Genomic DNA, 25,009 nt, shown 5'->3' with positions numbered 1-25,009 from the left:
CAGGATTCGATCCACGTCCCTTGGGATTTGACACGAAGGCAGTCATGAAGGATGGACAAGACCGGGGAAGACTTCCTATTGTTCCTTCCAAAGTCTCCCGAGATAAACATTTTCAAATAGGATTTCTAAAGTAGAGTTTTGGAAAGCCAGCCAGGCGCTGACTGGAACTGGTTTTGAAAGTTGTGCAATTCCTCCTGGGAGATGGGTAGGAGATTCTCAACTATAGGAGAGGATGGGTTCCAGCCTTTGGTGCTAAGTTCAAAGGCGGGCCCCGGGCAGGAAGGTCCTTTGGTGTGTGCCCCTCTGGCCCTGCTCCATGGAGAACCAAAACATTGGTTGGCCCCAGGGTTGGCCAGCCCTCAAATGCTCCCTCGGTGAACTCCCAAACAATTCTGAGTAGGTGTGTGTACCATTTCCTGGGTAATGGTCAGAGGAAAGTAGAAATCACTCAAGAAAATGAAATGGAAGGAAGAACTGTCATATGTGAGCCAAGAGTAATTAATGTGACTTTCAAATTGTTTTCCCTATTAAACAAGCATTGCATCCTGTCTTCAAGACAAGAAGCCGCATGATGAGGGTCCGCTTTCTCCCTTCTTCCCCACCCCCCAGGGCTGGTTTAGACGTGGCTCCTGCCCCTCTCCCTGTCTTGACCAATACCAGAGAATCCCCAGGCCCCAAGCTCCCTTGGCTCAATTGGAAAGCGGAGAGGTGAGTGCCGTCACCATACTGGACCTGTTTGAGAAAGTGTTAAATGTCAAGGGTGAGGACGGGTGAGGATAGGAACTCTCCTTAGAAAGGGGCTTTGCTTCATTGGAGACTGGCCCACCCTGCCCAGAGAGAAGTGGAAAATTGTTTTTCTACACTGCAGCAATTTAGCCCACGACTGGCACTCCAGTCATTCTGGCTCCCAATTTGATTTTTTTTTTCTTTAGCTTGACTTACCTATTAAAATGACCTACCTGGAGTGAATTATGACCAAAAGCTTTATCTCCTCTTCACACTTAATAGGGGAAGAGCTGGCCTTTGGCTCCCCAAGTTTCTCTTGAGGGAGAGCAACAAAGCCTTGTTTCCACATGGAGAGCGATGGCTGTATTAGAGGGGCAAAGGTTTGTGACCTCTCCCTCCCCCCGGCTGAGATGAGGCCGATGCAGGTGAGCGGGTAGGATGCCCAGCTCAATTTGTTTCTAGCAGAGTGAGAGTCTAGTCCTCTGACCTCAGCCCAACAGCATCTTTAACCTCATACAATTGCTCAGAAATGTTTCAAAAACATTTCCACAAGTCACAGCCCCACACTAAAGTTTAGTACCCTATCTTGGATTGGCAGCTTCTAGAGGGCAAGGACTGTGGTTAGCTTTGCTGTTACAACACAACAGGCAGCTAGGTGCTTGCACACCCACTTTGTAGAATTTGATTAAGGAGGAAAATTAGACTCCAGGAAGATCCTTGGGAGAACCACCAGCCCCCTTTGCTTGGAGCTGGCACTGGGGGAGACTGTTCACAAGCCAGATGGGGAATATGTTCTGAGAGTGGTGCTGTTTACTACCCAACAAGTCCCCAGAAGCAGCCCCTCCGGTTAGCCGTGAGCTCAGGACCCCAACTGACTCCTAGGCCTGAATTGGTTGAGCGTTATTCTCCCTCTCTTCAGGTTGCACTTATCTTTGCTTGGTCTCACACTAAAGGCATCATTTCTTCCTAAAAGATGGCACTTCACCTGCAACGTTCACTCTTTTGAGCACCTGGGTCTGTAAGACAGCAAAAGGCAAACAACTGCTCACATGGCCGTTGGAGTCGCATTAAAAATAAGTGAACTGAATAGAGAAAACCACTCCTTCCTGCCTTTGGAACTACTTCTGGGCACAACTCACCTAGGCTCTAGGTAGCTACTTGTCCCCCCCAGGAAAACATTCTCTGTTTCATCAGAGGGGGGGTCGGCCAAACCCTAGGATTTCCCTCCAGCTATCCTGACAGAAGGGCAGCTTCTCTAATTAAGTGGCACAGCCCAGTGATCCAGTTGGGGATTTCAAGCTGCTGCTGGTGCTTCAGCTCTTCCTAATCCCAAAGGACCTTTGTGATCCTGAGAGGGAAGGTAGCAGAGGAAAAGTGGGCTCAGGAGCCATCCAGTCCTCCTTGTAGCCAGCCTCTCCAGCCAAGGCTACAATCTGTGGTGTCCAAATGGGCTCTGGACCCCTAAAAAAAACCCTTTCTTGGCCTCTGAACACAGATGCTGCACTTGCTTGGCCCGAGGAAGTGGCTGTGCGAGGGCGACTGGGCCTATCCTGTCCCTGGGCTGGAGCACGGGCTTTGGCGTCAGAGGTCATGGGTTCAAACCCCGGCTCCACCACTTGTCAGCTGTGTGACTTTGGGCAAGTCACTTAACTTCTCTGGGCCTCAGTTACCTCATCTGTAAAATGGGGATGAAGACTGTGAGCCCCCCATGGGACAACCTGATCACCTTGTAACCTCCCCAGTGCTTAGAACAGTGCTTTCCACATAGTAAGCGCTTAATAAATGCTATCAAAAAAAGTGAGGGAGGGGGTAAGAAGATGGGGGAGGAATGCGCTTTCAGTCTCTCTTGAATCTTTCTCTTTTTCTCTGTACCATCCCCAGACTGAGCCCAGTTTCTTATGGACTGGCAGAAAGCAGCTAAGGGGCGCATGGATTATCAGCAACCCAACCGAGCATTTAGACCACAGCCGAAGTACACAACACCTTGAATGGAGAAATCCACCAGCTCCCCCTCCCCACACCGCCTGCCCAGCCTCCAGCACCATCTCAGTGCCATGCTTTGATCATCCTAAACCCTAGATGCAGAAGGAAACTTTTGTTAGTCGAAGTGCTTTCAGCACATAAATGGATGAGATTAAGGGCTAAAATAAGCCCAATTCATATCGCCCCTGACCACCTTGAATTCTGCCATCAAACCGGGATGGTGTGGGTTTGTAGCCTCACAGGTGATGGGACCAGCAATAGGGCAGGGCTGGCGGTTTTTGTGCCAAGCTTAAGAAAAGGCAAGTCAAGACAGGCAGAAGTGCCAGCTTTTCGTTCTGGGGGAAATGGGAAGAGAACAGGACGCAAAGAGCAGTGGAGCAGAGGACCACCAACTGGGATCCTTTTAGCCCTGACTGGAAATTTTCAGATCTGCTCAGGGGGTTGGTGAGCTCAAAGAAGTCGGGGGTCCCTGTGGCTTGGGCACCTACACATCAGTGAGAACAGAATTAGCTACGAAAACATCAGACAGGAGCCATTCGAAGAGCTCCAAGAGACACAAATAGGTGAAGCTTCTGCTTTTCAAGTGGGCAGAAAAATCACTTACTGCCAACAAAGGCCTTTCCAGGTTGGCTAAGGAGGAGCAGCGTGTCAACAGACAGCCGCTGGCCCAGGGCATGCACTCTGCTGCCGAATCTGCCAACAAATCAGAGACAAAAAGAATAAAAGAATGGGAGGAGTTTTCTGGATGGCAGCTATTTGGACCAGAAACTGTGGTGGGCAGCTGGCCGGCTTGGAGGGGGGTCTATCAGGTTGACAGGCCTCAGAAGCAAGAACCTTAGGGGAAAGCGGAAAAGCTACGGCCGACACCAGGCCTTGCCCTTTAGCTACGTGGGAGGCTGGCTTCGTGAGAATGCCTGTGGCCACACCTGCGCAACAATCCACTGGACAATCCTGCTCCCCAAGATACTGGCCTGAAATGACCTCAGTGATTGCTCACCGGGTCCAGGGCTTATTTGGAGCACACGGTAAGGTCTAGAGAGGAGGGGCCAGGGGCCTGTCGGGGCAGGGGCAAGCCAGCAAAAGAGTTTAGGCTTCATCAGGGATTCGGTTGGGAGTTTCACCAAGCTATTGCCTGGGTCATCGGCAGTAAATTTAGGGCTTGGAATCTGTCGCTTGAACTTGTTTTCTTCAACTGGGTGCCAAGCAACTACAGCTGCCAGAAAGTGGACATTTTCCTGCCTCTAAAAATAAAGGGTTGGCGAAGTCACATTTCCCTTTTCCCTGCCCTTCCACCTCCTGGGTTCTGCAGTAGTGGCCTGGTGGGGCTGGGGCAAGTGAGGAGGCCCAGCAAGTGGAGAACAGGTCTCTGCTCAAAAATCTCCAGTGGCTACCAATCTGCGCATCAGGCAGAAACTCCTCACCCTGGGCTTCAAGGCTGTCCATCACCTTGCCCCCTCCTACCTCACCTCCCTTCTCTCCTTCTTTAGCCCAGCCCACACCCTCCACTTCTCTACTGCTAATCTCCTCACCGTACCTCGTTTTCGCCTGTCCCGCCATCGACCCCCGGCCCATGTCATCCCCTGGGCCTGGAATGCCCTCCCTCTGCCCATCCGCCAAGCTAGCTCTCTTCCTCCCTTCAAGGCCCTACTGAGAGCTCACCTCCTCCAGGAGGCCTTCCCAGACTGAGCCCCTTCCCTCCTCTCCCCCTCGTCCCCCTCTCCATCCCCCCCATCTTACCTCCTTCCCTTCCCCACAGCACCTGTATATATGTATGTTTGTACATATTTATTACTCTATTTATTTTATTTGTACATATCTATTCTATTTATTTTATTTTGTTAGTATGTTTGGTTTTGTTCTCTGTCTCCCCCTTTTAGACTGTGAGCCCACTGTTGGGCAGGGACTGTCTCTATATGTTGCCAACTGTACTTCCCAAGCGCTTAGTACAGTGCTCTGCACACAGTAAGCGCTCCATAAATACGATGATGATGATGATAGGCCCAGCACACCAGCCTCTGAACCTACCTGAAGCCCACTCACAAGGCTGCAGGCAGCCAGAGGTGGCCTGCATTCCTCAGTGAGACAGAAATTGGAAGGGGAGGGAGGAAAACCCCAGTAGCAAGGAGAGGCCTCCCCATGCTATCAGGGCCCGGCCTTCTCCTTCTTATTTCCCCATCCCAGAAACCAAAAACAGGGAGCCAAATACAAGGGCCGGCCAGGGGGAGAGCGTATCCACCCGCTCCCACTTGACCCAACACAATATTCTGTGGCAAGATAAGCATGACCGTCCAGGGGGTCTCTGGGTGCCACTTGCCCACTCTAATCGCTCCCACCCAGTTCCCTGTGGCGGCCTTGAAGCTGGGGCCATTTTAGAGCCAAGTCCTCTCTGTTCACACGCTCCTCCCCACTGCTAGGGCCGGGCTGCTCACAATGACTTTATGAAAGCTGGTTCAGAGACACACAGGGCTGAAGGGATGGGGGCGGGAGACCGGGACAGGGGGAGGGAAGGGAACTAAATATAGCAAATATTTGCAGGCATAATCACTCCATAAACATGTCACCCCGGACTGGAGCGCTAGGCAGGCCCAGACGACGTGTGTCACTCACACAAGTGTCACATCATAAATGAAACTGAATAAGCCCATTCTCCCATGGAACCAGAGTGACGCCTGTTCGCGCTATAAATATTTATGAAGTCGCCATCCTTCAGAGACTTTCTGTTTTTCAGGTGAGTAGGATTTAATGAAAAAGCCAAGCAGGACTGTTCCTGCAATTAAGGAATAGTCCATGTAGGGGGGTTTTTTTCTTTCTTTTTTTTTTTTAAATGGGCAATACCCGAAATGGAAAAGAATAATCAAGCAAAGGTGTTGCTCAGAGCTGCTTTGCCAGTCAAGACTCCTCCTCATTTGGAATGTGACAGCCTTCTCTAGGCAAGAGGGGGCCGGGAAGAGTAATCTTGGGCCCGTTCAAACCAGGCAGATGTAATTAGGGACCACAAACAGGTTGCTGTCACTTGTATTCACACTCCTCCCACCAAGGCACGGAGAAGCATTTCCTGAGCTTGTTTCTTAGCCTCTGTCTCAGAAATTGTGAGTACAATGAATCCCTCACCTCAGTACTGCCTGAAGGAAAGTTAAGAGAAAGAGAGAGAGAGTGTGCGTGTGTGTGTGTGTGTGTGTGTGTGTGTGTGTGTGTGTGTGTGTGAGTGTGTGTCCCCATGTGTTTATGCACAGCACAGGCCAATTTCTTCCCTCTACCACTCCTACTGATATAATAATAATAATAATCATGGCATTTATTAAGCGCTTACTATGTGCTGAGCACTGTTCTAAGCGCTGGGGAGGTTACAAGGCAATCAGGTTGTCCCACAGGGGGCTCACATTCTTAACCCCCATTTTACAGATGAGGTAACTGAGGCCCAGAGAAGTTAAGTGACTTGCCCAAAGTCACACAGCTGGCAATTGGCGGAGCTAGGATTTGAACCCATGACCTCTGACTCCAAAGCCCGGGCTCTTTCCACTGAAAAACGCTGCTTCTCTCTCTCTATATATATGATATATTTAGGAAAGGCATTCATGAAACCAAAGACTCAATTTGACTACTTTTTTCTCACTTCACAAAGTAGTATGGGCCGGAACAAGCACCTTTGGCTTTCAGCAGTGCATATACTTCCATTCCAAAGCAATCGGGCGCCCAAGTGCATAAAAATGTTCCAAGTTATTTACAGCAAATTAGTGGGTGATCATTTGTTTGTATAGTATTTGCATTATTAATTTAATGTCAAATGCACCCAAATTTCCCACCTAATGCCCCTCTCCCCAGATTCTCCACAGTGCCGTTGAACCCTGGCCCTTTCCCACAATTCGTGGTTCAGTGGAAAGAGCACGGGCTTGGGGGTCAGAGGTCATGGGTTCAAATCCAGGCTCCACCCGTCAACTGTGTGACTTTGGGGAAGTCACTTAACTTCGCTGTGCCTCAGTTGCCTCACCTATAAAATGGGGATTATGTGAGCCCCACATGGGACAACCTGATCACCTTGTATCCACCCCAGTACTTAGAACAGTGCTCTGCACATAGTGTGCGCTTAAGTACCAAAATTATTATTATTATATCCTCAGGCCTTGCCCCTTTCCCAGCAGGTATGCCACCCCCGTTGACCCTACCAGATACCCCCAGCCCCTCCTGTGACTAGTGGACTGACCCAACCTGGAAATACTTCTCCTTTCTCCACATAGGGCAGGTTGCCATGGGGAATGGGGAAGAGGCTGGGAACCTGGAAGTATAAAGCTAATTACCCAGACAATAAACAAAATAAACATTGCTATTAAACAACATTATTTTGAGGGCCAGCAAAGAACAAGTCCTCTAGTTTGGTGGTCCAGTCCAGGGTCTTTCATTCACCAGATAGTGAATCCCCTGAGCTAGAAGGTCTGTCTCCTGTGCTATTTCCCTCCTGGAGTCTGCGCCCACTGCCAACCCCCACATTTTTTTTTTTGCCTCTGGCCAGGATAGCCTTAGTCATGGATTTCAGGACATTCCTCATGGGTTGGGTAGTCTCTTATTATTCCAGAACTTCAGTTTGGTTTGTACTACACCTGGTTTCATTTTAAAAAACCAAATAAAAATCTCTGGTTATGAGAGGCAGAAGAATGCCAGAATCAAGCTAAGCAGAAAGTGAGGAAGGAATGGAAGGGAGAATATTCAACAGGGAGAAAAAAATAGTTTTGCATCATAAAGAGGAATAAAAACAGGGCTGGACTTTTGCTCCTCATGCTGAAAGGAGCTGTGAAAATGAGCCCATGGGGGCCTAAAATCTGTGGCCAATCTGTTTATACTGACTCTACCCCCATGCTCATTTCAATGTTGGCACATAGTAATCACTTAATAAATATCATAATTATTATTATTAGAGTCTCATAGCAGCACGTTGGTCCAATCGAGTACCTGGTCTGTGGAAAGTCAGGGAGAACCAAAGAGACCCTGTGAATGTGCTGTCTCATCTCTGGTTTGGTTTTTCCTGGGATCAGTGTTGGTTATGGGTGGGGAAGCTGAGAGAATCATCAGCAGGCAATGTGCATGTTCCTCTAGCCTGGAAAGGAGGTGGAAATGACCGAGAGGAAATTGGTGGATGTAGGCAGGGCTGATGTAAAATTTGTTGGTTGAATAGAATCTGGGCAGGCGAATGTTTGAAACTATTTGCCAGGCTACAGAATAAAGGTTTAATCGACCATTGACATTTATTGAGCTCTTACTGTGAGCAACGCACTATACTAAGAGCTTAGGAAAGTCCAGTACAACAGAGTTGTTAGACATGTTCCCTGCCCACAAACAGCTTACAGCTCAAGGTAAGGAGGCTGCAGGAAGCAAGCTGTAATTAAGGTAGACAAAATCAGTTCTTATCTGAGTGTTCGGGCACAGGAAGTGAGGGGATGCTCAGAGAAGCCTGAAGCAGGCACATGCCCAAGGCAGATACTCAGTGGTTAGCAGAGATTGCAGGGCCTTGGGTTATTAAAGAAAATGAAGGCTGAAAGGGATCAGAGCAACTGGACCACCTCTTATGTGGCCAGGAAGAGGTGGGAGAAAAAAGACAAAAAACAAAAAACACCCAGCTGGTATGGCAGGTGGGATTTTTAATTCCCCTTTTGTTCTTGGAAGGGTGTAAGAAATGCAGAGGAAACATACACCCTGTTGGCTTTAATGAAAGGTAGTTGGGTATGCAAGTCAGACTCATTACAACTGTTGTCCTCCCCACCCAAGGACATGGATCTGGAGATAGAGCCCCTGCTGCATAAGGCAGGCGTTTGGGAGAGGGGAGGCAGAAGGAGAAGATTGACTACTTCCAGGTACTCTTTAGTGCTCAAAAAATTGATTGAAATGTGAGGCCTCAAGACCATTGGCCCTGGGATGTAATCTGAATGTAATCCTTGGAGCAGAAGTTGACTTCCCTAGGTTTGTGTGAAGAGGGGAGAAAAGAGTGACAGCTTTTCCCCACGTACACTCCTCACTAGATACTGCTACCCTCTCCCACAACTTGTCCCAACCCATACCAGTCCTGAAAAAGCAAGGCCCCAGCCCTGACTTGTCCCATCTGCCATGACAGTTCTTCCCACTCGCCTTCTGCCCCTGGGGAGCAGGAAGGGTAGGGTGCTGGAGCCCTAGGAATTTAACCGCCCTCTTGGGCAGGTATCCCTTCAGTCCCCACTGGGCCAGGGGAAGCTGGAAAGATCGTTAGATGCTTGTACCCCACCCTCCTTATGTGGAGCCGTACACCCTACCGCACTCAGAAGGCCCATGAGCATTTACCACACGAGTGATGGCTAGAATTCCCCCATGCATGTTCACTCTTTTGTGAACACAGACCAACTCAATAACAACCACCTCTACTGGAAAAACCATTTGAACTGAACACATTCACACCGGAATTAAAAATGATGGTGGCAGGAATGATCAAAGTCATCTACCATCTACTGTAAACAAGCCAAGTCATATAAGGCCAATTCCAACACTCGCTGAAACTTCTTTCACATTAAGAATACATGAAATGGTAGAATATTCTACATGAAATGGTAGAATATAGGTGCACAGAGACCATTTGATCATCCCACAGTTATTGACCAACTACTCCATGGCTCCACTATGAAACAGAAAATGGTGGTTGCAGTCACTCCTTCGTGATCGCAGGGATTCCTTGCTCCTAAAACGACCTACTCTCCCTGCAGGATTCCTTGCTCTGAAAAATCCTTAACAAAGAAAGGAACCCTCCCTTTTCCCCTGTCCCACTTCTACATGATTTATCGGAATACATAAATCCCTTTCCCAACCCTTCCACAAACATCCCCGTGTGTAATCACACATGAACTATTCTCACTGTTCGATTATAGTCCATCACCCCCACTGCCACAGTGCTACTTCTGTACTTATGGTTAGATATAGGAAAATGTCTCTTGGGGAAAAAACTGCAAAAATGAAGGTTTTGAAAGCAGAGGACAATTTCTTACTTGATTCAGAAGAGTCTTCCTTTTTGGCAAGCCGCTTCTGAGGTTTTCACTTTCACAGCTTCTCATCTTCACGTCTAAAGTAAAACAACAGTCGATGCTCAATTATTGGTGGAGGTGGAGGAGACCAGCAAAAGAGAAAAGGGGAGCCCTAATATTCCAAATCCCCAAATTCATTTGGGTTGGGGAGAGCCTAAAACTGGGCTTAAATGAGATTATCGGTTGCTTATCTCAGAGGAAGGGGTTGAGAGTCAATCAGAAATGGCTGAAAAGATGGCCAGTGAAGCCAAGTCCACTGAGGTGGTTAGGGAGCCTCAGAGAGTGGATGCTATGGAAGCCATACAGAGGCTAAACTCTGATGTTCAAGAGCCAAAAATTGCTCAAGGGGCACAAACTGAGCCATTTATTTATTAAGTCAGTTGTTTCAAACATTTTGTCAACCAAATCCCTTAAGTTGCAACATTCACTGTGAGTTTCACCTCCATTTCTCCTGAGCATCTGCTGGTGGAGATATTAATGAGCTATGACAGGGCAAACAGACAGGTCAGTTGAGGAAATTAGAGGCTCAGACCACCCACAAATAGGAAAATCAACCCTTGAATAATCAAGGGTCATCTCTCACTCTCAGTGGAGGATTACTCAAACAACTAGCCCAGGAAGGGGCTCTAGACTGTTGAGTTAAGTTATGGACTCACTTGATCTTCTACAAATTGAAGGCTTCGCTGAAACCCCCCCAAACATAGTCTGGTGTGCCTGAAAAGAGACACTTATAAATCATTCTATAAATAAATCCAATAACATTTCTAGCCCACCCCTTCCCATGGCATGAGACCAGATAAAATGAACATAATACTCCTTTTTTAAATGTCAGCAGAGAATGCTACAGAGCAAGCGCAAATCCTCACAGAGCCAGTGAAGATCATTTAAGGTCATCTAACTTTTCCAATAATTTAGACAATGTGGCCTGGTGGACAAGTCATTATTCCAAGAATGGATTATGCATTTATCCTCCTCTCACCCCCAGTTCCAGCCCCAATCCCAGCCCAAGCCCCCATAATCAAAACAGAATGTCTACTGGCCCTGCCATGGCTGGGTTCCGCAATTCTACTTGGGATGGCTTTGGAGGAGAGAGGACTCAGGAATGGAGGATGCCTCCTTACTAAGCCAAAGTGCCTTTGGGGTCAGGTTTCTATTCTGGGAGCTATAGTATTGAGAGGAGTGGCATTCGATAGCATGACTATTGCCAGGACATTGGCAGAATTCCAGGTGAAACTGTTGGTGAGCCCAGCCCACCCATCTTAAAAGTCCCTTATGCAACTGGAACAGGAAAGGGAGAGGAAAAATAAAGATGGAGACCTTCCTCCCCATTTTGCCTGGCCTAAACCTAATGCAGAAAGTCCAGGAACAAGGAAGTAATAGTAATAATAATAATGATGGTATTTGTTAAGCGCTTACTATGTGCCAAGCACTGTTCTTAGCACTGGGGGGGAATAATCAGGTTGTCCCACGTGGAGCTCAGAGTCTTCATCCCCATTTTACAGATGAGGGAACTGAGGCACAGAGAAGTGAAGTGACTTGACCAAAGTCACACAGCTGACAAGCGGCAGAGCCAGGATTAGAACCCACGACCTCTGACTCCCAAGCCCGGGATCTTTCCACTGAGCCATGCTGTTTCTCCAAGTAGCCTTGGTCACAGAGCTGTTCATGGCAGGCATGGGATCAACAGCCCAGGAGATCTTCTTGGGCCCTCGATACTGTTAAGTTCATTCTGGGCAGGGAACCTATCCACTAATTCTGTTGTATTATACTCTCCAAAGCACTGAATGCAATGATCTGCATGTAGTAAGCACTCAATAAATACTATTGATTGATTGACTGGGGCTCCAGTTTTCCTGCCTGTCCAATGGGGAGAAGATATCTGCCTCCTTCCTCTCTCATGAGAATCCGGGATCCAATTCTTCTGCCAGAGTTCCCCAGCTCCCCCGAATAAGAAGGAGATCAACCTTCCTCTGCTTCTTTCCCCGGCTCTCCCTCCCCTGGCTCCCCCAGGCCTCCGCTCTCTGCCACCCCCTCCACGATGGGTTCTGGAGTGGTGGGCTGCTTGGTAGGACTACTGAAGCTAGTTCTGCTGTTACCCCAACATCTCAATCTGCAGACATGAGCCAATCTGTTCAACCTTTCTACTGGGAGAGACTCGGCCGCCTTGTGAGGTCAAATGGGATGGTCATAATAATGATGTTATTCACTAAATGCGTACTATTCATTCATTCAATCGTATTTATTGAGTGCTTACTGTGTGCAGAACACTGTACTAAGCGCTTGGGAAGTACAAATTGGCAACATATGGAGACGGTCCCTACCCAACAGCGGGCTCACACTGGGATAGCTATAAGAGTATCAGATTGAACAAAGTTCCCATGTTTGAAACATGTATTTCAACCCAATTTTATAGGAAAGGAGGCATAGAAAAGTGAAGTAACTTGACCCAGGTCACACAGCAGGCAAGTGGCAGAGACAGAACTAGAATTGGAGTCTCCTGACTTCCAGTCCTGTGCTCTTCCCAACTAGACCTGGTCGCCTGTAAGTGTGAAGCCTCTGAGCTCAGGAGAAGCAAAATGTCCCATATATGTCCAGTGTGTCCTGTTCAAGTGAGACCATCTTCATTTCTTATTCAAAATTAAAGCAAAGGGGGAAAAACTGCCAGAAGAAGCAGGAGTTTGGCACTGGCCAGGGAAGTGGGCGCTATAGCCTGGGACCACTGTGAAATATTTGTGTCCTCAAAAAGACAAATCCAGAATTTAGTGAGTGGTTTTACCAATCAGGAGCAGCTGAAGCCCAGTTAGGTCCCTGGCTCTATCTCTCTTGCCCTTTTGCCATCTGCTCTCCCCAAGATTTCCAATGGCCCTTCCTCTGCTTTAGGCCTTATTTCTGCTTCCTCTCCCACCAACCCCTAAAACTATAGAAGCAGCAGCTGACCCAGGCTGGTTCATCCAGCTGTTCCAGGACCAGGGGAGGGAAGATAGTAGTAGTAATACTACTACTTATTAAGCAATGAGCACATAATTAAGCACTGGAAAAGAATCCACAGGTGGGAATTAGACAGGGTCTCTGGCCCTCAAAAGATTCAAAACTTAAGGTTACAAAAGTCCGAACTAGCTCACTTTCATCTGGTTTTCATTTAGTTATGCCACAGATACCACCTATTCCGTATCAGTTCTGGGCTATGCTGCCTTTCTGTACCTAGAACCTTCATTATCCCATCAAAGAGAAAATTAAACAAGTAGGTTTTCATTAAGAACCCAAGTTACCATTAGCGATCACCTTATTCTCCTCTGCCAGCTTAATACATAGATTGCTTTGTTAATATACCTAGTCATTTCATCAAATTTGGATCCTGGGCTGGATGGGCCATTGATCTGACCTAGTAATGGCACTTCTTTATGTTCTCAAGTTGAGTGCCTCAGGCTCCTCTGTTTTTCCCTTGTTAAAAGAGTTTAAATTAGATGAATTCCCATTTTGAGAGGAAAAAAAAAAGGCCAGGAAATGTGCTTTCAGCCCACACTAAGCCATGACCTGCTTGCTCATTACCTTCAGTATCTATTAAAAACAATTGCCAATCATTTGGCTATTTCCAACAAATACCATCATTAGTATTACTATATGTTAGGATGGGGAGAAGACTAAATACGGGGAGGAACTGGTGAAGAAACAGAGGTGTACTGTATTATTCCTGATACCTCTGCTTATTTTCACCTAAGAATGAATACCCTCGGCTTCTTCCATTAAATGCACACATACCATATACATTCTGTTTTCATCTCAGTGCCCTTCCAAGGAGGAATTATAAAATAGCAACAACTTTTTACTTACCACTAAGTGCTTGACATGAACCATATCTTCAAAGAAACGGGTTAAGTCAGGAGATTGACCTACAAGGAAAATGAAGAAGGAATAAAGGGGGATGATTTTTTATGGTATTTCTTGAGTGCTTACTATGATCCAGGCACTGTTCTAGACACTGTTCTTAGTGCTTGGGTAGACTCAAGGTAATAAGGTTGGACACAGTCCCACTCACACATGGGGCTCAATCTTAATCCTCATTTTACAGATGAGGTAACTGGGACACAGAAAAGTCACATGACTTCCCCAAGGTCATACAGCAGATAAGTGGCAGAGCCAGGACTAGAACCCAGGTCCTTCTGACTCCCAAGCCTGTGCTCTATTCACTAGGCCATGCTGCTTCTCGCTCTCAGCACATAGTTCCTTCAATTTCCTTGAAATCCCCTGTAGGTTAATGCTAAGAAGCTGGATGCTTCTCTCACATACAAACTACTGAAGGAAAATACACTTTCATCCTGTGACACAGAGCTGCAACTAAGATTAAAGTATCCAGTAGGTTCTCAGTCTCCCAGTGGAAGCCCGCTCCATTCTCCCTTGCCCATCAATGAGGAAATCTTGTTGGGTCATCTGGTTCAACCCAAGTCAGGGCTACCAGCCTCAGAACTTTTCAAACTGTAGGCAGGTGAAATGCATGATGCCTTGCTAAACACAGGACTCAAAACACTACAAAATACTCACCTTTATTTAACAATAGGCCATGCTTTTATAGGCAAATAGAAACAGAGTTACTGTGCCTGATTCAAACCTCCCGCAAATGAAGCCAGGGAAGAAGCCAGCTTGAAACTCACTACCTAACTCTAGATAGAGCTCACCTGGCCTTTACCTCTTTCACAGCTGCCTTTCAGCCACCTGATTAGTTCCTGGCCAAAAAGATGGTTTCCTCAGCTGAATACTTTTGGCAGGCAGCCCACCGCTGATTACCTTGGACTTCATCTATTAGGGTTTCCCCACCCACAGCCATGATCCAGGAAATAAATGTTGAGACAGCCCACCAGTGAATATCATATGCATATAATGATGATGGAATTTATTAAGTGCTTATTATGGGTCAAGCACTGTTATGAGCACTGGAGTAGATACAAATTTATCACCCAAGGGGCTCACAGTTTCAGTGGGAGAGAGAGCATGTATTGAATCAATCATTTTACAGTTGAAGGAACTGAGGCACAGAGAAGTTAAGTGACTTGCCCAAGGTCACCCAGCTGGCAAGTGCCAGAGCCTGGATTAGAACCCAGGTCCACAAGGGGCTCACAGTCTCAGTGGGAGAGAGATTATGAATTGGGGTGATCAGTTTACAGATGAAGAAACTGAGGCACAGAAAAGTTAAGTGAACTGCCCAAGGTCACACAGCAGGCAAATGGCAGAGCTGGATTAGAACCCAGGTCCTCCGACTCCCAAGTCCGTGCTTTTCCCATTACGCCACGCCCCTTCCCTGGTGAAGTTCAGTGTGTGGGGCTGAAGAGGTCATTGCATGATCCCCAGTCCCAGCCACAATAGGCACCAAATGAGATCCAAGTCTGTCACTTGTGGTTCCCTAGGGCTCCTGGGGCTGTTTTCTCTTTTGTCTCCTTGCTTCTTATTTCTTGTGATGCTTTTGCCAAAGAAAAGCCACTCCTCTTTTAATGCAGTATACCATGCTGGTCTCCATTCCAGGGCCTACATGGAGCAGGTGCTCCAGGCTCTCAGCCCTAGTCCTTTACCCCCTCTAGAATTGGTACATTTTTTTTGTGATGGTAAGCAAGGGGTTCAGTTCAGCTGCCACAACCCTGCCCGAGGCTTTACCTAGCTAGCTGTAGTTCTCACGCCAAAGATGATTCAATAATGAATGAGATCATTCTAAAATACTGAAGTTTGGGGAAAACAATTTTGTGGTATTTGATGCAGCTTGAAGTAATAGAAACTAAGACTCACACTCTATTACAAAAATAACATGAGGGCCATTTCCTGATCCCAAACTTGGTCATTTTTCCAATTGAGTGGGTGGAAGATGGCCTAAAGGTATGTATCCAATTTTTCTCAACCCCATTATAAAGATTTACACACCAGAACTCACAGTGTCCAACTACAGACAACGTTGCCATATAGGTTATCTAACAATTTCCCTCCAGAAGTTCACCAACAGCTTTCAAAATAAAATCCATATTAACAGCTTGAACTTTGTCTTTCCAGAAAGAATTCTACTTTCAGTTTACTGTTAATTAATGCAGTCCTGATGCTGGCACTTCTCCATCTTCTACCAACACACTTCTTACTCCAAGAACTGTAAAAGGGGTGACATCTTTCTTGAAACAAAAGAATAAAAACAAACCAAAAAAACCCCAGAGAAGTAGCCTGGCATAGGGAATAGAGCATAGGCCTGGGAGTTAGAAGGACCCGGGTTCTAATCCCAGCTTCACCACTGACCTTGGGCAAATATTTAACTTCTCTGTGCCTCAATTACCTTATCTGTAAAATGGGGACTAAGACTGAGCTTGATGTGGGACACGGACTGTGTCCAACCTGATTAGCTTGTACCCACCTCAGCACTCAGTGCAGTAAGCGCTTAACAAATACCACTTTTAAAAAAGCAAAAAAAGCATTATTTTGCCCACTCAGAAATATCTCTACAACTTCAGGGAAATCCCGTTATATTCTGGGGGGTCTACCAGGGTTCCAGTGAGGAGATGAAATTGGGCTTTCTAAATGAAATTGGCGGGATGGTGTGCACTATGGCCAGGGGGATTTGTTGGGCAGAAGTTGCCTTAGGTTCTAGTCCTGGCTCTGTCTACAATCAATCAATCAATCAATCAATCATATTTATTGAGTGCTTACTGTGTGCAGAGCACTGTACTAAGCGCTTGGGAAGTACAAGTTGGCAACATATAGAGACAGTCCCTACCCAACAGTGGGCTCACAGTCTAAAAGGGGGAGACGGAGAACAAAACCAAAGAAGTTGCTTAACAGTGCTCTGCATACAGCGCTTAATAAATACGACTGAATGAACTTAAGACCTTCTGTGCTTCGATTTCCCTTTTTGTAAAATGGACATAATTGTATCAACACCTCTCTCAGAGGGATTAACTACTGTCTGTAAAGAGCTCTAAACCTCTTAGAAAGAGACCCTCCATAGAACCCAAAATCCCACTAAGGATTATTATACCCAGGCCAGAACTAGTTATTCTCAGTCTCCTGGAGAGTGCAAAATAGGAATGAGGGATAAGAACTGCATCAAGCACAAGGAAGGGTTTCTGAAGGGAACCTCTCCCATTGTACAGATGGGTAAACCTTGTACTGGAGCCAAGAGATTAGCCCAGGAACATAAAGTTCCCAGTCAGAACAGCCAAAGGGCAGTAAGGATCAGTCAGTTCTGGGGACCAAAAGGCCTCTCTGACTAGACCATCATTTCACCCATTTGCCTTCCCTTCAACATTGCCTATGTACTTGGAACATCTACACCACTGAAGCACTTGATATTCACCCCACCCCATCAGCATTTAAGTGCAGCTCAAGCAATGGTATTTACTAATGCTCACTGTGCAGAGCACTGCCCTAAGTGCTTGGAAGGGTACAGTACAACAGAGTTGCTAGACATATTCCCTGCCCACAACAAGCTAACAGTCTACAGGGGGAGACAGACATTAATATAAACCAATAATTTATATATTTATTATAATTAAATAATAATAATATTATAATAATTAAATAATTTATGTATAAGTGCTGTGAGGTTGAGGGTGGAGTGAATGTCAAATGTCTAATAGGCATAGATCTCTACACTCTCCTATTCCCCCATTAGTAATTTATTTTAATGTTTGTCTCCCTCTCTGGACTGTGAACTCCTTGGGGACAGGAAATTTGTCTACCAACTCTCCTGTACTGTTCTCTCCTAAGTGCCTAGGACAGTGGTGAGTGCTGAATAAATACACCTAATTGATGGATAGTAAATCAGGATTTCTTTCAAGAACAGAATCTAGGAACCTGACTTCCACATCGCTAGCCTTCAACTCACTCTATTTCAGGTAAGCGCATATGCTAATCCAAAGGCCCACCAAAAAAAATGCTAGGCTTCAAGCTTAGAATGGAATAAAAATCAATTAATGCCATCCCTCCAGTTAGTGCTATCCTTTACATTAAATGCCTGGAGTAACAGATGGTATCCTGTGACCTTCTTAATAACAGGTGTGGCTGCCAATGTTAGTGGTGTCCACATTCCACAGGGAATTTAGAAACTGCTGTTTTCCACTCAACTATTTTTTTGCAGTAACATTGTAACCATTTATTAGCCACTCACAATAAGCAGGCTGCATAAACAGACGGGACTTTTCCAGCCTTAAGGCTGGGTGGGCGTGCCCTGAAGACAATCATCCATTTCTCTCAGCCAAGCTGAACTATCTAGTTTATCATTGGTTTTGCATGGTTGAAAATCTCAACCATACCTGTTTCCTTCATGGATTTATCAATTTATCAATTGGTGGCCAGAGAGCACAAAAGGTAACCTTCTAAGCAACGAGTCAGTAGCATTTATTGAGCACCTACTGGGTGAAGAGCACTGTACTAAGTGCTCAAAGCAACGTGGCCAAGTAAATAGAGCATAACCCAGGGGTCTGAAGGACCTGGGTTCTAATCCTGGGACCACCACTTGTCTTCTGTGTGACCTTGGGCAAGTTATTTCACTTCTCTGTGCCTCAGTTACCTCATCTGTAAAATGGGGATTAAGGCTGAGCCCCATTTGGGATAGGGACTGTGTCCAACCTGATTTGCTTGTATCCACCCGAACGTTTAGTACAGTTCCTGGCACAAAGTAAGTGCTTAACAAATACCACAATTACTGGGAGAGTACAATAGAGCTAGAAGGAGGGGAGGGCAGGTACTTAATAAGTTATAGAGAGGAGTAACAGAATATGTAAGAAATTTCACTGGGGTGTTGTAGAAAATTACTTAGGTGACAATCAAGGCTGAAATGGCAATTGGGAGATAGAAAGTGGGGAGATTAGAGATTAACTGGGGAAGGCCTCCAGGAAGAGGAATGATTTCAGAAGGGCTTTGAAGGTAAGGACATCGGTGGTTTGTTGGGTATGAAGGTAACAGAGTTCTTGGTGGCATGGAAAGCATGACCAAGAGGTAGGTGAAAAGAGAGAAGAAAATGAGTCATACTATGTGGGTTAGATTGAGAAAAACCAAGATTGTCAACTGGGGTCATAGTGGGAGAAGAAGAAGGATTATACAGGGTTCTTTTCTTTGACAAACACAACACCATCGTTTCTCACAGATGTGTCAAGATCCACAGATCCTGAGAAAGGAGTGGGATCTGTTTGAGGACTGGAGGAAATCAGTGCCAGCATGATAGTCTCCGGTGGAGGAATGTTAAATGGAGTCAAGGTTGTTTTTTGGGCCCCAAAGGGGTTATGGAATGTCACAGAAAGTAATTTGGGGAGAGAGACATGGGGCAGGCTGTATTAGAACTATGGTGGTGAAAGTAAAAGCAATGGAGACAAATTGCATGCAAATTCCTAGGCATCTCACTGGCTTTACCTGTTTGGGGACAGGGGTGTTTTGAAGAAGACTTTTGGTAGAAAAATGTTGCGGGTCTGATCTGCTTGTGGCAAGACTACAAGTATTGCCAACCTTATCTAAGCAGTGCCCAAGTACAAACATTAGGAAATCACACCCAAGCCTACAAATCAACCGGACAATTTTGACTTCAATAACTCTGTCCAACAGAGTTCAGTATGACAGAATTTTCCCTTTCCAGGCCTGCTCTGCTCCTCTGCCACCAGTCTAGATGGCCTCCTGGGGATCTGTGGAACCAGAAAGGTGGTGCAGTGTCAATCCTCAGGCAGCTGTCGATCAAGGAGATTGCCAGGGTAGCAAGGAAGGATGCATGAGGACCTCATCCAGAGGCATACCTGCCCTAACTTCAGAACTGTGACCTCTCATTTTTCAGCCCAACCAGCGAAAGGACTGGTAATAAATCCCTCTCTACTGCTGGCTCATTAACCCAAATCTTCCTTACCCTAATAAAAAAAATCCTCTCCAGACTCCTTTGCACCATTCAACTATCCACTATTATCTGCCCCCAACCCCCCACCACCATCCCTTCCCCATTACTATCCAAAGTCCTTGAAAGGATAATACACATCCCCTCATTCCACCGAGACCACTCTCTCCAAGGTCACCAAAAGCTCCATTGGTGTTAAGATACAACAAGGCCCCATGATTCTTTTCAGCCTACTGCCAATCTCACCTCATGCTGAAATGGATTTAGGATCTTCTTTCCACCCAGACTTACTGGAGATCTCTTCCTTCTCCTCCCACAGGAACCATAATTTTTCAAAGAAGGCTTTCCAAAAATTACAAGGCTCGCTAGATTTTAGACCCAATCTTTATCAAGTTTGTGGAGGGAAAAGAGGTTGGTAGGCCTTAACTGAGTTAATGACAAGTTAAGCAACAAGTCTTTGTCAGGGCTCAGCAGGGTAGGTGTGCTGAACAAGGCACATAGACTGAAAGCCCGTTGTGTCTGTTGTACTGTACTCTCCCAAGCGCTTAGTACAGTGCTCTGCACACAGTAAGTGCTCAATAAATATGATTGACTGACTACAATCACTTTCTTTTGCATGTGAGGTCTTTTGTTCTTTCTCACTAAATGGAGGCTGAGATACCACCTGAACAGGCAAGGTTTTTGTTGAAGGCATAAGCTCAAAGATGGGATCCATGGGGCCCTGAGGCACCCGGATGGAAAAGGTGACAGAAAAGTTGTATGCTAGATTAGTTTGCAAGCTTCTGGTGGGCAGTGAACATGCTTACCAACTGTTGTGAACTGTTGTGTTGTACTCTCCCAAGTGCTTGGTACAGTACTCTGAACACAGTAAGTGCTCAATAAATCCCATTCATTGAATGATAGCTAAAATTCCACCATCCTTAGAAGCAGCGTGGCAATTCTTCAACTCCTGACAATGGCATTCCTGCCTGAAGACGCAAGTGGAAATACATGCATCTTAACCAAGAATTCTAAAAATTACAAACCCAACCATAAGGGCAAAAGAATGGTCCTAGAAATATCTGATGCATTTACCTTTATTAGGGGCAGCTTCTTTTAATTGAGAGTTGTAATATCCAGGCATGCGATTGAGTTTGCTTACTAGAAATACTCTGGAGAATAAAAAATAGAAGAAAAGAACAGTACTTAAAAAACTGTCCAAGACTCATTTATTTCTATGTGACTTATGGAAGTTTAAATCATACCTTCTTTTCCTTTTGGTTTTTCTTTTTTTTCCCCCCCATAAATGATGACAAGTTGGCCTCCCATTTGGTCATCAGATGTACGTTTGTTCCCTAGCTAGGCAGAAAGGGGTAAATTTTGCGCAACGAGACAAGAGAGATCAACATTAAATCCATAACTGTTTAGCAGAATGTGGAAGCGTTTCTCCAGAGGCGAGTTTGCAAAATGAAATAAACACTGGGAATGGATCAGAAAAGATTAACATAATTATGTTAGTTTCCCTACTCAGCTTGTAAAAATATTTGTATGAATTTTATTACTCACTAAAGTCAAGGAGCTTAAACAGTTTTACATCAGTTCCCCAAAATAGCTTCTTTATATTGGGGATGATGGCCCTTGCTTTGGGGACATTAAGCCCAGTGCTGTAGGCATAGATGCATGGTACAACTAGCAACTAGACAGATAGACGGACACACACACACACCCATCCCAATAAGCTACTGGGGTCACTAAGTGTGTGGCCATCTCTGGACCATGAACTGATAATCCCCCCTGATCCAGCCTGGGCCACTAGAATGGGAGGGAATTCCATACCCTGATTCACTCAAGACCGTAGGAGATTGCCAGTCTGCAACCAGAAAATCCTCCTTCCTGGGTGGAAGAGTCAGAACTAGGAAGAAGGAACCTTGAACGAACTGCTACTAAAATATTCAACTAACATAACTGGCAGGAGTGGGCAGGGAATGTGTCTGTTTATTGCTGCAATGTACTCTCCCAAGCGCTTAATACAGTGCTCTGCACACAGTAAGCACTCAATAAATACAACTGAAAAAATGATGAAGGAACATAGTAAAAGAAAGGAAAAAGAATATATCCTTTGATCAAGTTGTAAACTTTAACGTGCAGCCAGCCCTGCTGAATAAATACTTTCCTATCTTGACACGGAAAGAATTCAATTTTCTGCATCAAGTTTCTGTACTTTCAGACCAGACCCTTTCAATCAATCAATGGTATTTATTAAATGCTCACTATGTGCAGAGCACTGAATTAAATGCTTGGGAGAGTACAACAGAGTTGGCAGATATCTTCTCTATCCATAATGAGCTTTACAGTCTGGAGGGGGAGGCAGAATAATATAAATAAATAATTTGTAGTACGTAATTTAAAGATACATATGTAAATGCTGGGAGGGGCAGGGGGTGGTAAGTGCAGAGAGGTGAATAGTAAATGCCCCAAGATCACAGATCCAAGTTCTCTCCTCAGCACAATAGTTCACTCAAACATTTTCACCCTGCAATATCCCTCCTATGGGCTCTCAAGAGCCTCCAGCTCCCCCAACCCCAACCCCACCACATCTCTCCACAAGTGTGGAAGAATTTCCATTCTTTTGAGAAGCAGAATAGTGACATTTTAGTTGTCCCACCCAGAAAAAAAAAGGCTAAGAGGGAAGGGAAGGGTAATAGTGAGAAGTTGCTATGAGAAGGGGAAGTAAGGAAGTAGATGTGACGGAAAGGAAAAAGGACAGCAGGGGTGACCATAATAATTGTGACTTGTTAAGTGCCATGTGCCAATCACTGTACTAAGCAGCGTACTACACAGTCCCTATCCCACATAGGGCTCACTAAGTTGGAGGGAGAACAGGTACCAAATCCTCACCTTAAAGAAGAGGAAACTGAGGCAGAGAACAGTTAAGTGACTTGCCCAAGAACACACAGCAGGCAAGTGGCAGAGTCAGGATTAGAACCCAGTTCCTCTGACTCCCAGGCTGGTGTTCTTTCCACTAGTCCAGGCTGCCTCTTTAAGCATGTGGGGAATTCCCCCCATGGAATCCACCACCCAGGGGAACTCTCTGCTAAACAAATCTAACTTCACAAAATAATCCCAGAAGTCACATCCCACTTCCACTCCCAGAGGGGCAAATTGTACTGCCCTCAAAAAAAAAAAAAATAGTGGACTGCTGGTACAAAAGTGTTATTTTTTTTTACACCTTCATGCAATTCTCACCCTGCCAGCTTTGTTCAGGCTTACTTGTCATTGGTCTACAGATTGGCAAAGAAAATTTCATCTCCAAAGCAATTTCAGAAAATTATTAGGGACTGAAAATGAAGCATGATCTGCCTTTCGAATTGAACTCTCTTGCTTGTTTCTTTGAACACCACAGGACAATCAGCAGCAGTGTTAGAGAACATTTCCAACTCTAAGTTTCCAGATACAGATACATCTCACAAGCTTATGTTGTCTTGTGGTTATGATGTCACCAGAACCCTTGGTTAGAATGATTCACGTGATGATCACATTCTGATTAGAAAAGCAATTCAAAAGGCCTTCACTATTTAACCACTGCTGTCATTTATTTTAAGGGTGACTGAGACATATTTCTTTCTATCCCTGATGAGTAGATTTTTGACTCTAATAATCACACAAGTGGGGAAAGGGAGTTATTTGCTCCAGCAGACTTAGGAGACTGGGTAAACATGCATACTGGAGTTTTTGTAATTAATATTGCTAGAAGCTCCCTCTCCCCTACCTAGCTTCATTCACCTCCTAGGATAAACCCAACCTGACACATCTAACTCCTCTAACACCAATCTACTCTCTGTACCTCAATCTCATCTATCTCAACACTCACCCCTTGCCCACATCCTCCCTTGGCCCTGAAACTCCCTCCCCCTTCATATCCAACAGTCCACCACTCTCCCCACCTTCAAAACCCTCCTAAAATCGTACCTTCTCCAAGAGGCCTTCCCAGACTAAGCCCTTTATCTCGCCCTCATGTCTGATTCAACTATGAACTTGGCTGTATACCCCTTAAACAATTTGATATTCAATCCAGCCCCACAATACTCATGTATATATTGTTATGCTCTATTATTTCCCCACCCTAATCTAATTAAATATGTCTCCCCCTGTAGATTATAAGCTTCCTGTGGACAGGGATCATGTCTTCCACTTGTTGTACTATGCTTTCCGAAATGCTTAGTATAGTACCCTGCACACAGAAAGTGCTCAATAGATACCATTAATTGATGGATTGACTGAAGTACTCCCAAGTGTTCCCATAATTTACGGCCAATAGACTACCACATTGGTCAAGAAGGAACTGTGGGCAAAACTTTACGTCCTTGGTGCAATGAAGAACATATTAACCTGATCTTGGCTAGTGACTCAGATAATTTAATGTCTAGACTCCACAGAAAAAAGTCACTCAGCTTCTTCAACTATAATCTCACTGCTCTGCTACAGGCTTCCCCTTTACTTCCTGCTTAAACCTCTCCCTTAATGCTTAGCTCATGAGAAGACTACGCCTGTTCTGTAGTAAAGAGTAACAGAGGCACCAGTAATTATGAAGAAGTCTTACTTAGGCAGGTGAGGGTTGTATAGTCTTGTTTTAGAGGAAGGGTTGAGGTAGGTAGTATCATCCAAAGCTTTTCTCCAGTATGCAGCCCTGTATGTTGTTAGACAGCTGTCTGACCATCGAGTTTCCCGTTTCCAAGATGCCCCAGCCTCACGTCTGATCCTGTGAAATTCTTGAGTTGTAAGCGGACTAAAAGGCAGAAGCACTTCAGGTGTCAAAAAGTAATAGTGGGACATACTTCCAGAAGGCACATTCAAAACATTGACTTTTCAAGTCCTCTGCATGGTTACAAATTAATTTCGGGTGGCAAGAAGTAATCATACATGACCACCAAGCTACCAAACTCTTCCCAGCATGCGCTTTTGAGGTATCGATGTCAGTTGCTAAAAGAACTCACTAATTCTAATGCAAGAGGACTTAACTGGGAGGGGATTGGTACGTTACCACCTCCCGGACTTTTGCTTTTGTGTAATTGCACAAACATGGCAAAGTATTAAATATAAATGCTTCTGAGGCATATAGTAGATGGCTTAGAGAATCCAGAAGATGTTAGCTTGAAGCTGGGGAAGAGAGGAGAAAGGCCAACCAATATTTGCTCCACCTATTTCCTGGTGTCATTGTCTCAGACATGAAAACAAGACCTGCTTGTGATGTCAACAATAGACTAGCCTGTGACTCAGCCTCCTGACTTTCCCACAGAGATCTAGATACAGTGTAATGGAAATACAAATAGTAACTTTGTTAACTAACATTCAGAAACACAAATAGAGAAATTGGATTTTGATAGAGGACAGTCTCACTTTAGATAACCTTGTTTCAGATCTCTCCCTTTTCTCAGGTCCAGTTCTTTAG

The 25,009-nt window shown here is 45.4% G+C and overlaps 1 protein-coding gene across 2 annotated transcripts; it reads right to left on the bottom strand.

The window, feature by feature from the left end:
• Positions 1 to 1,521: 1,521 nt before the first annotated feature.
• On the bottom strand, positions 1,522 to 24,783 carry C12H4orf51 (chromosome 12 C4orf51 homolog). 2 transcript variants are annotated; one of them, XM_038755264.1, is made up of 7 exons: positions 24,161 to 24,783; positions 20,656 to 20,732; positions 13,575 to 13,633; positions 10,400 to 10,457; positions 9,708 to 9,781; positions 3,314 to 3,402; positions 1,522 to 1,742 (listed from the first exon to the last, which is right to left on the bottom strand). In XM_038755264.1, the coding sequence occupies exons 1-6, from the start codon at positions 24,391 to 24,393 to the stop codon at positions 3,358 to 3,360; spliced, it is 546 nt and encodes a 181-aa protein (XP_038611192.1). In that variant the 5' UTR covers positions 24,394 to 24,783; the 3' UTR covers positions 1,522 to 1,742; positions 3,314 to 3,357. The 2 variants fall into 2 exon arrangements, with proteins under 2 accessions (XP_038611192.1, XP_038611191.1); XM_038755263.1 differs by lacking the exon at positions 3,314 to 3,402 and having other exon boundaries at positions 24,161 to 24,773.
• Positions 24,784 to 25,009: the final 226 nt, after the last annotated feature.

This window comes from Tachyglossus aculeatus, chromosome 12 (assembly GCF_015852505.1).
Source record: "Tachyglossus aculeatus isolate mTacAcu1 chromosome 12, mTacAcu1.pri, whole genome shotgun sequence".
Lineage (NCBI taxonomy): Eukaryota > Metazoa > Chordata > Mammalia > Monotremata > Tachyglossidae > Tachyglossus > Tachyglossus aculeatus.
This window is presented reverse-complemented; position numbering and strand designations above follow the sequence as displayed.

Coding starts and splice junctions, on each gene's coding strand:
- C12H4orf51 (XM_038755263.1), bottom strand. CDS start 24,393: ATGTCCCACTATTACTTTTTGACACCTGAAGTGCTTCTGCCTTTTAGT. Junction 20,733..24,160: donor TACAACCCTCACCTGCCTAA/GTAAGACTTCTT, acceptor TTTATTCTCCAG/AGTATTTCTAGTAAGCAAAC. Junction 13,634..20,655: donor AGAAGCTGCCCCTAATAAAG/GTAAATGCATCA, acceptor TTTTCCTTGTAG/GTCAATCTCCTGACTTAACC.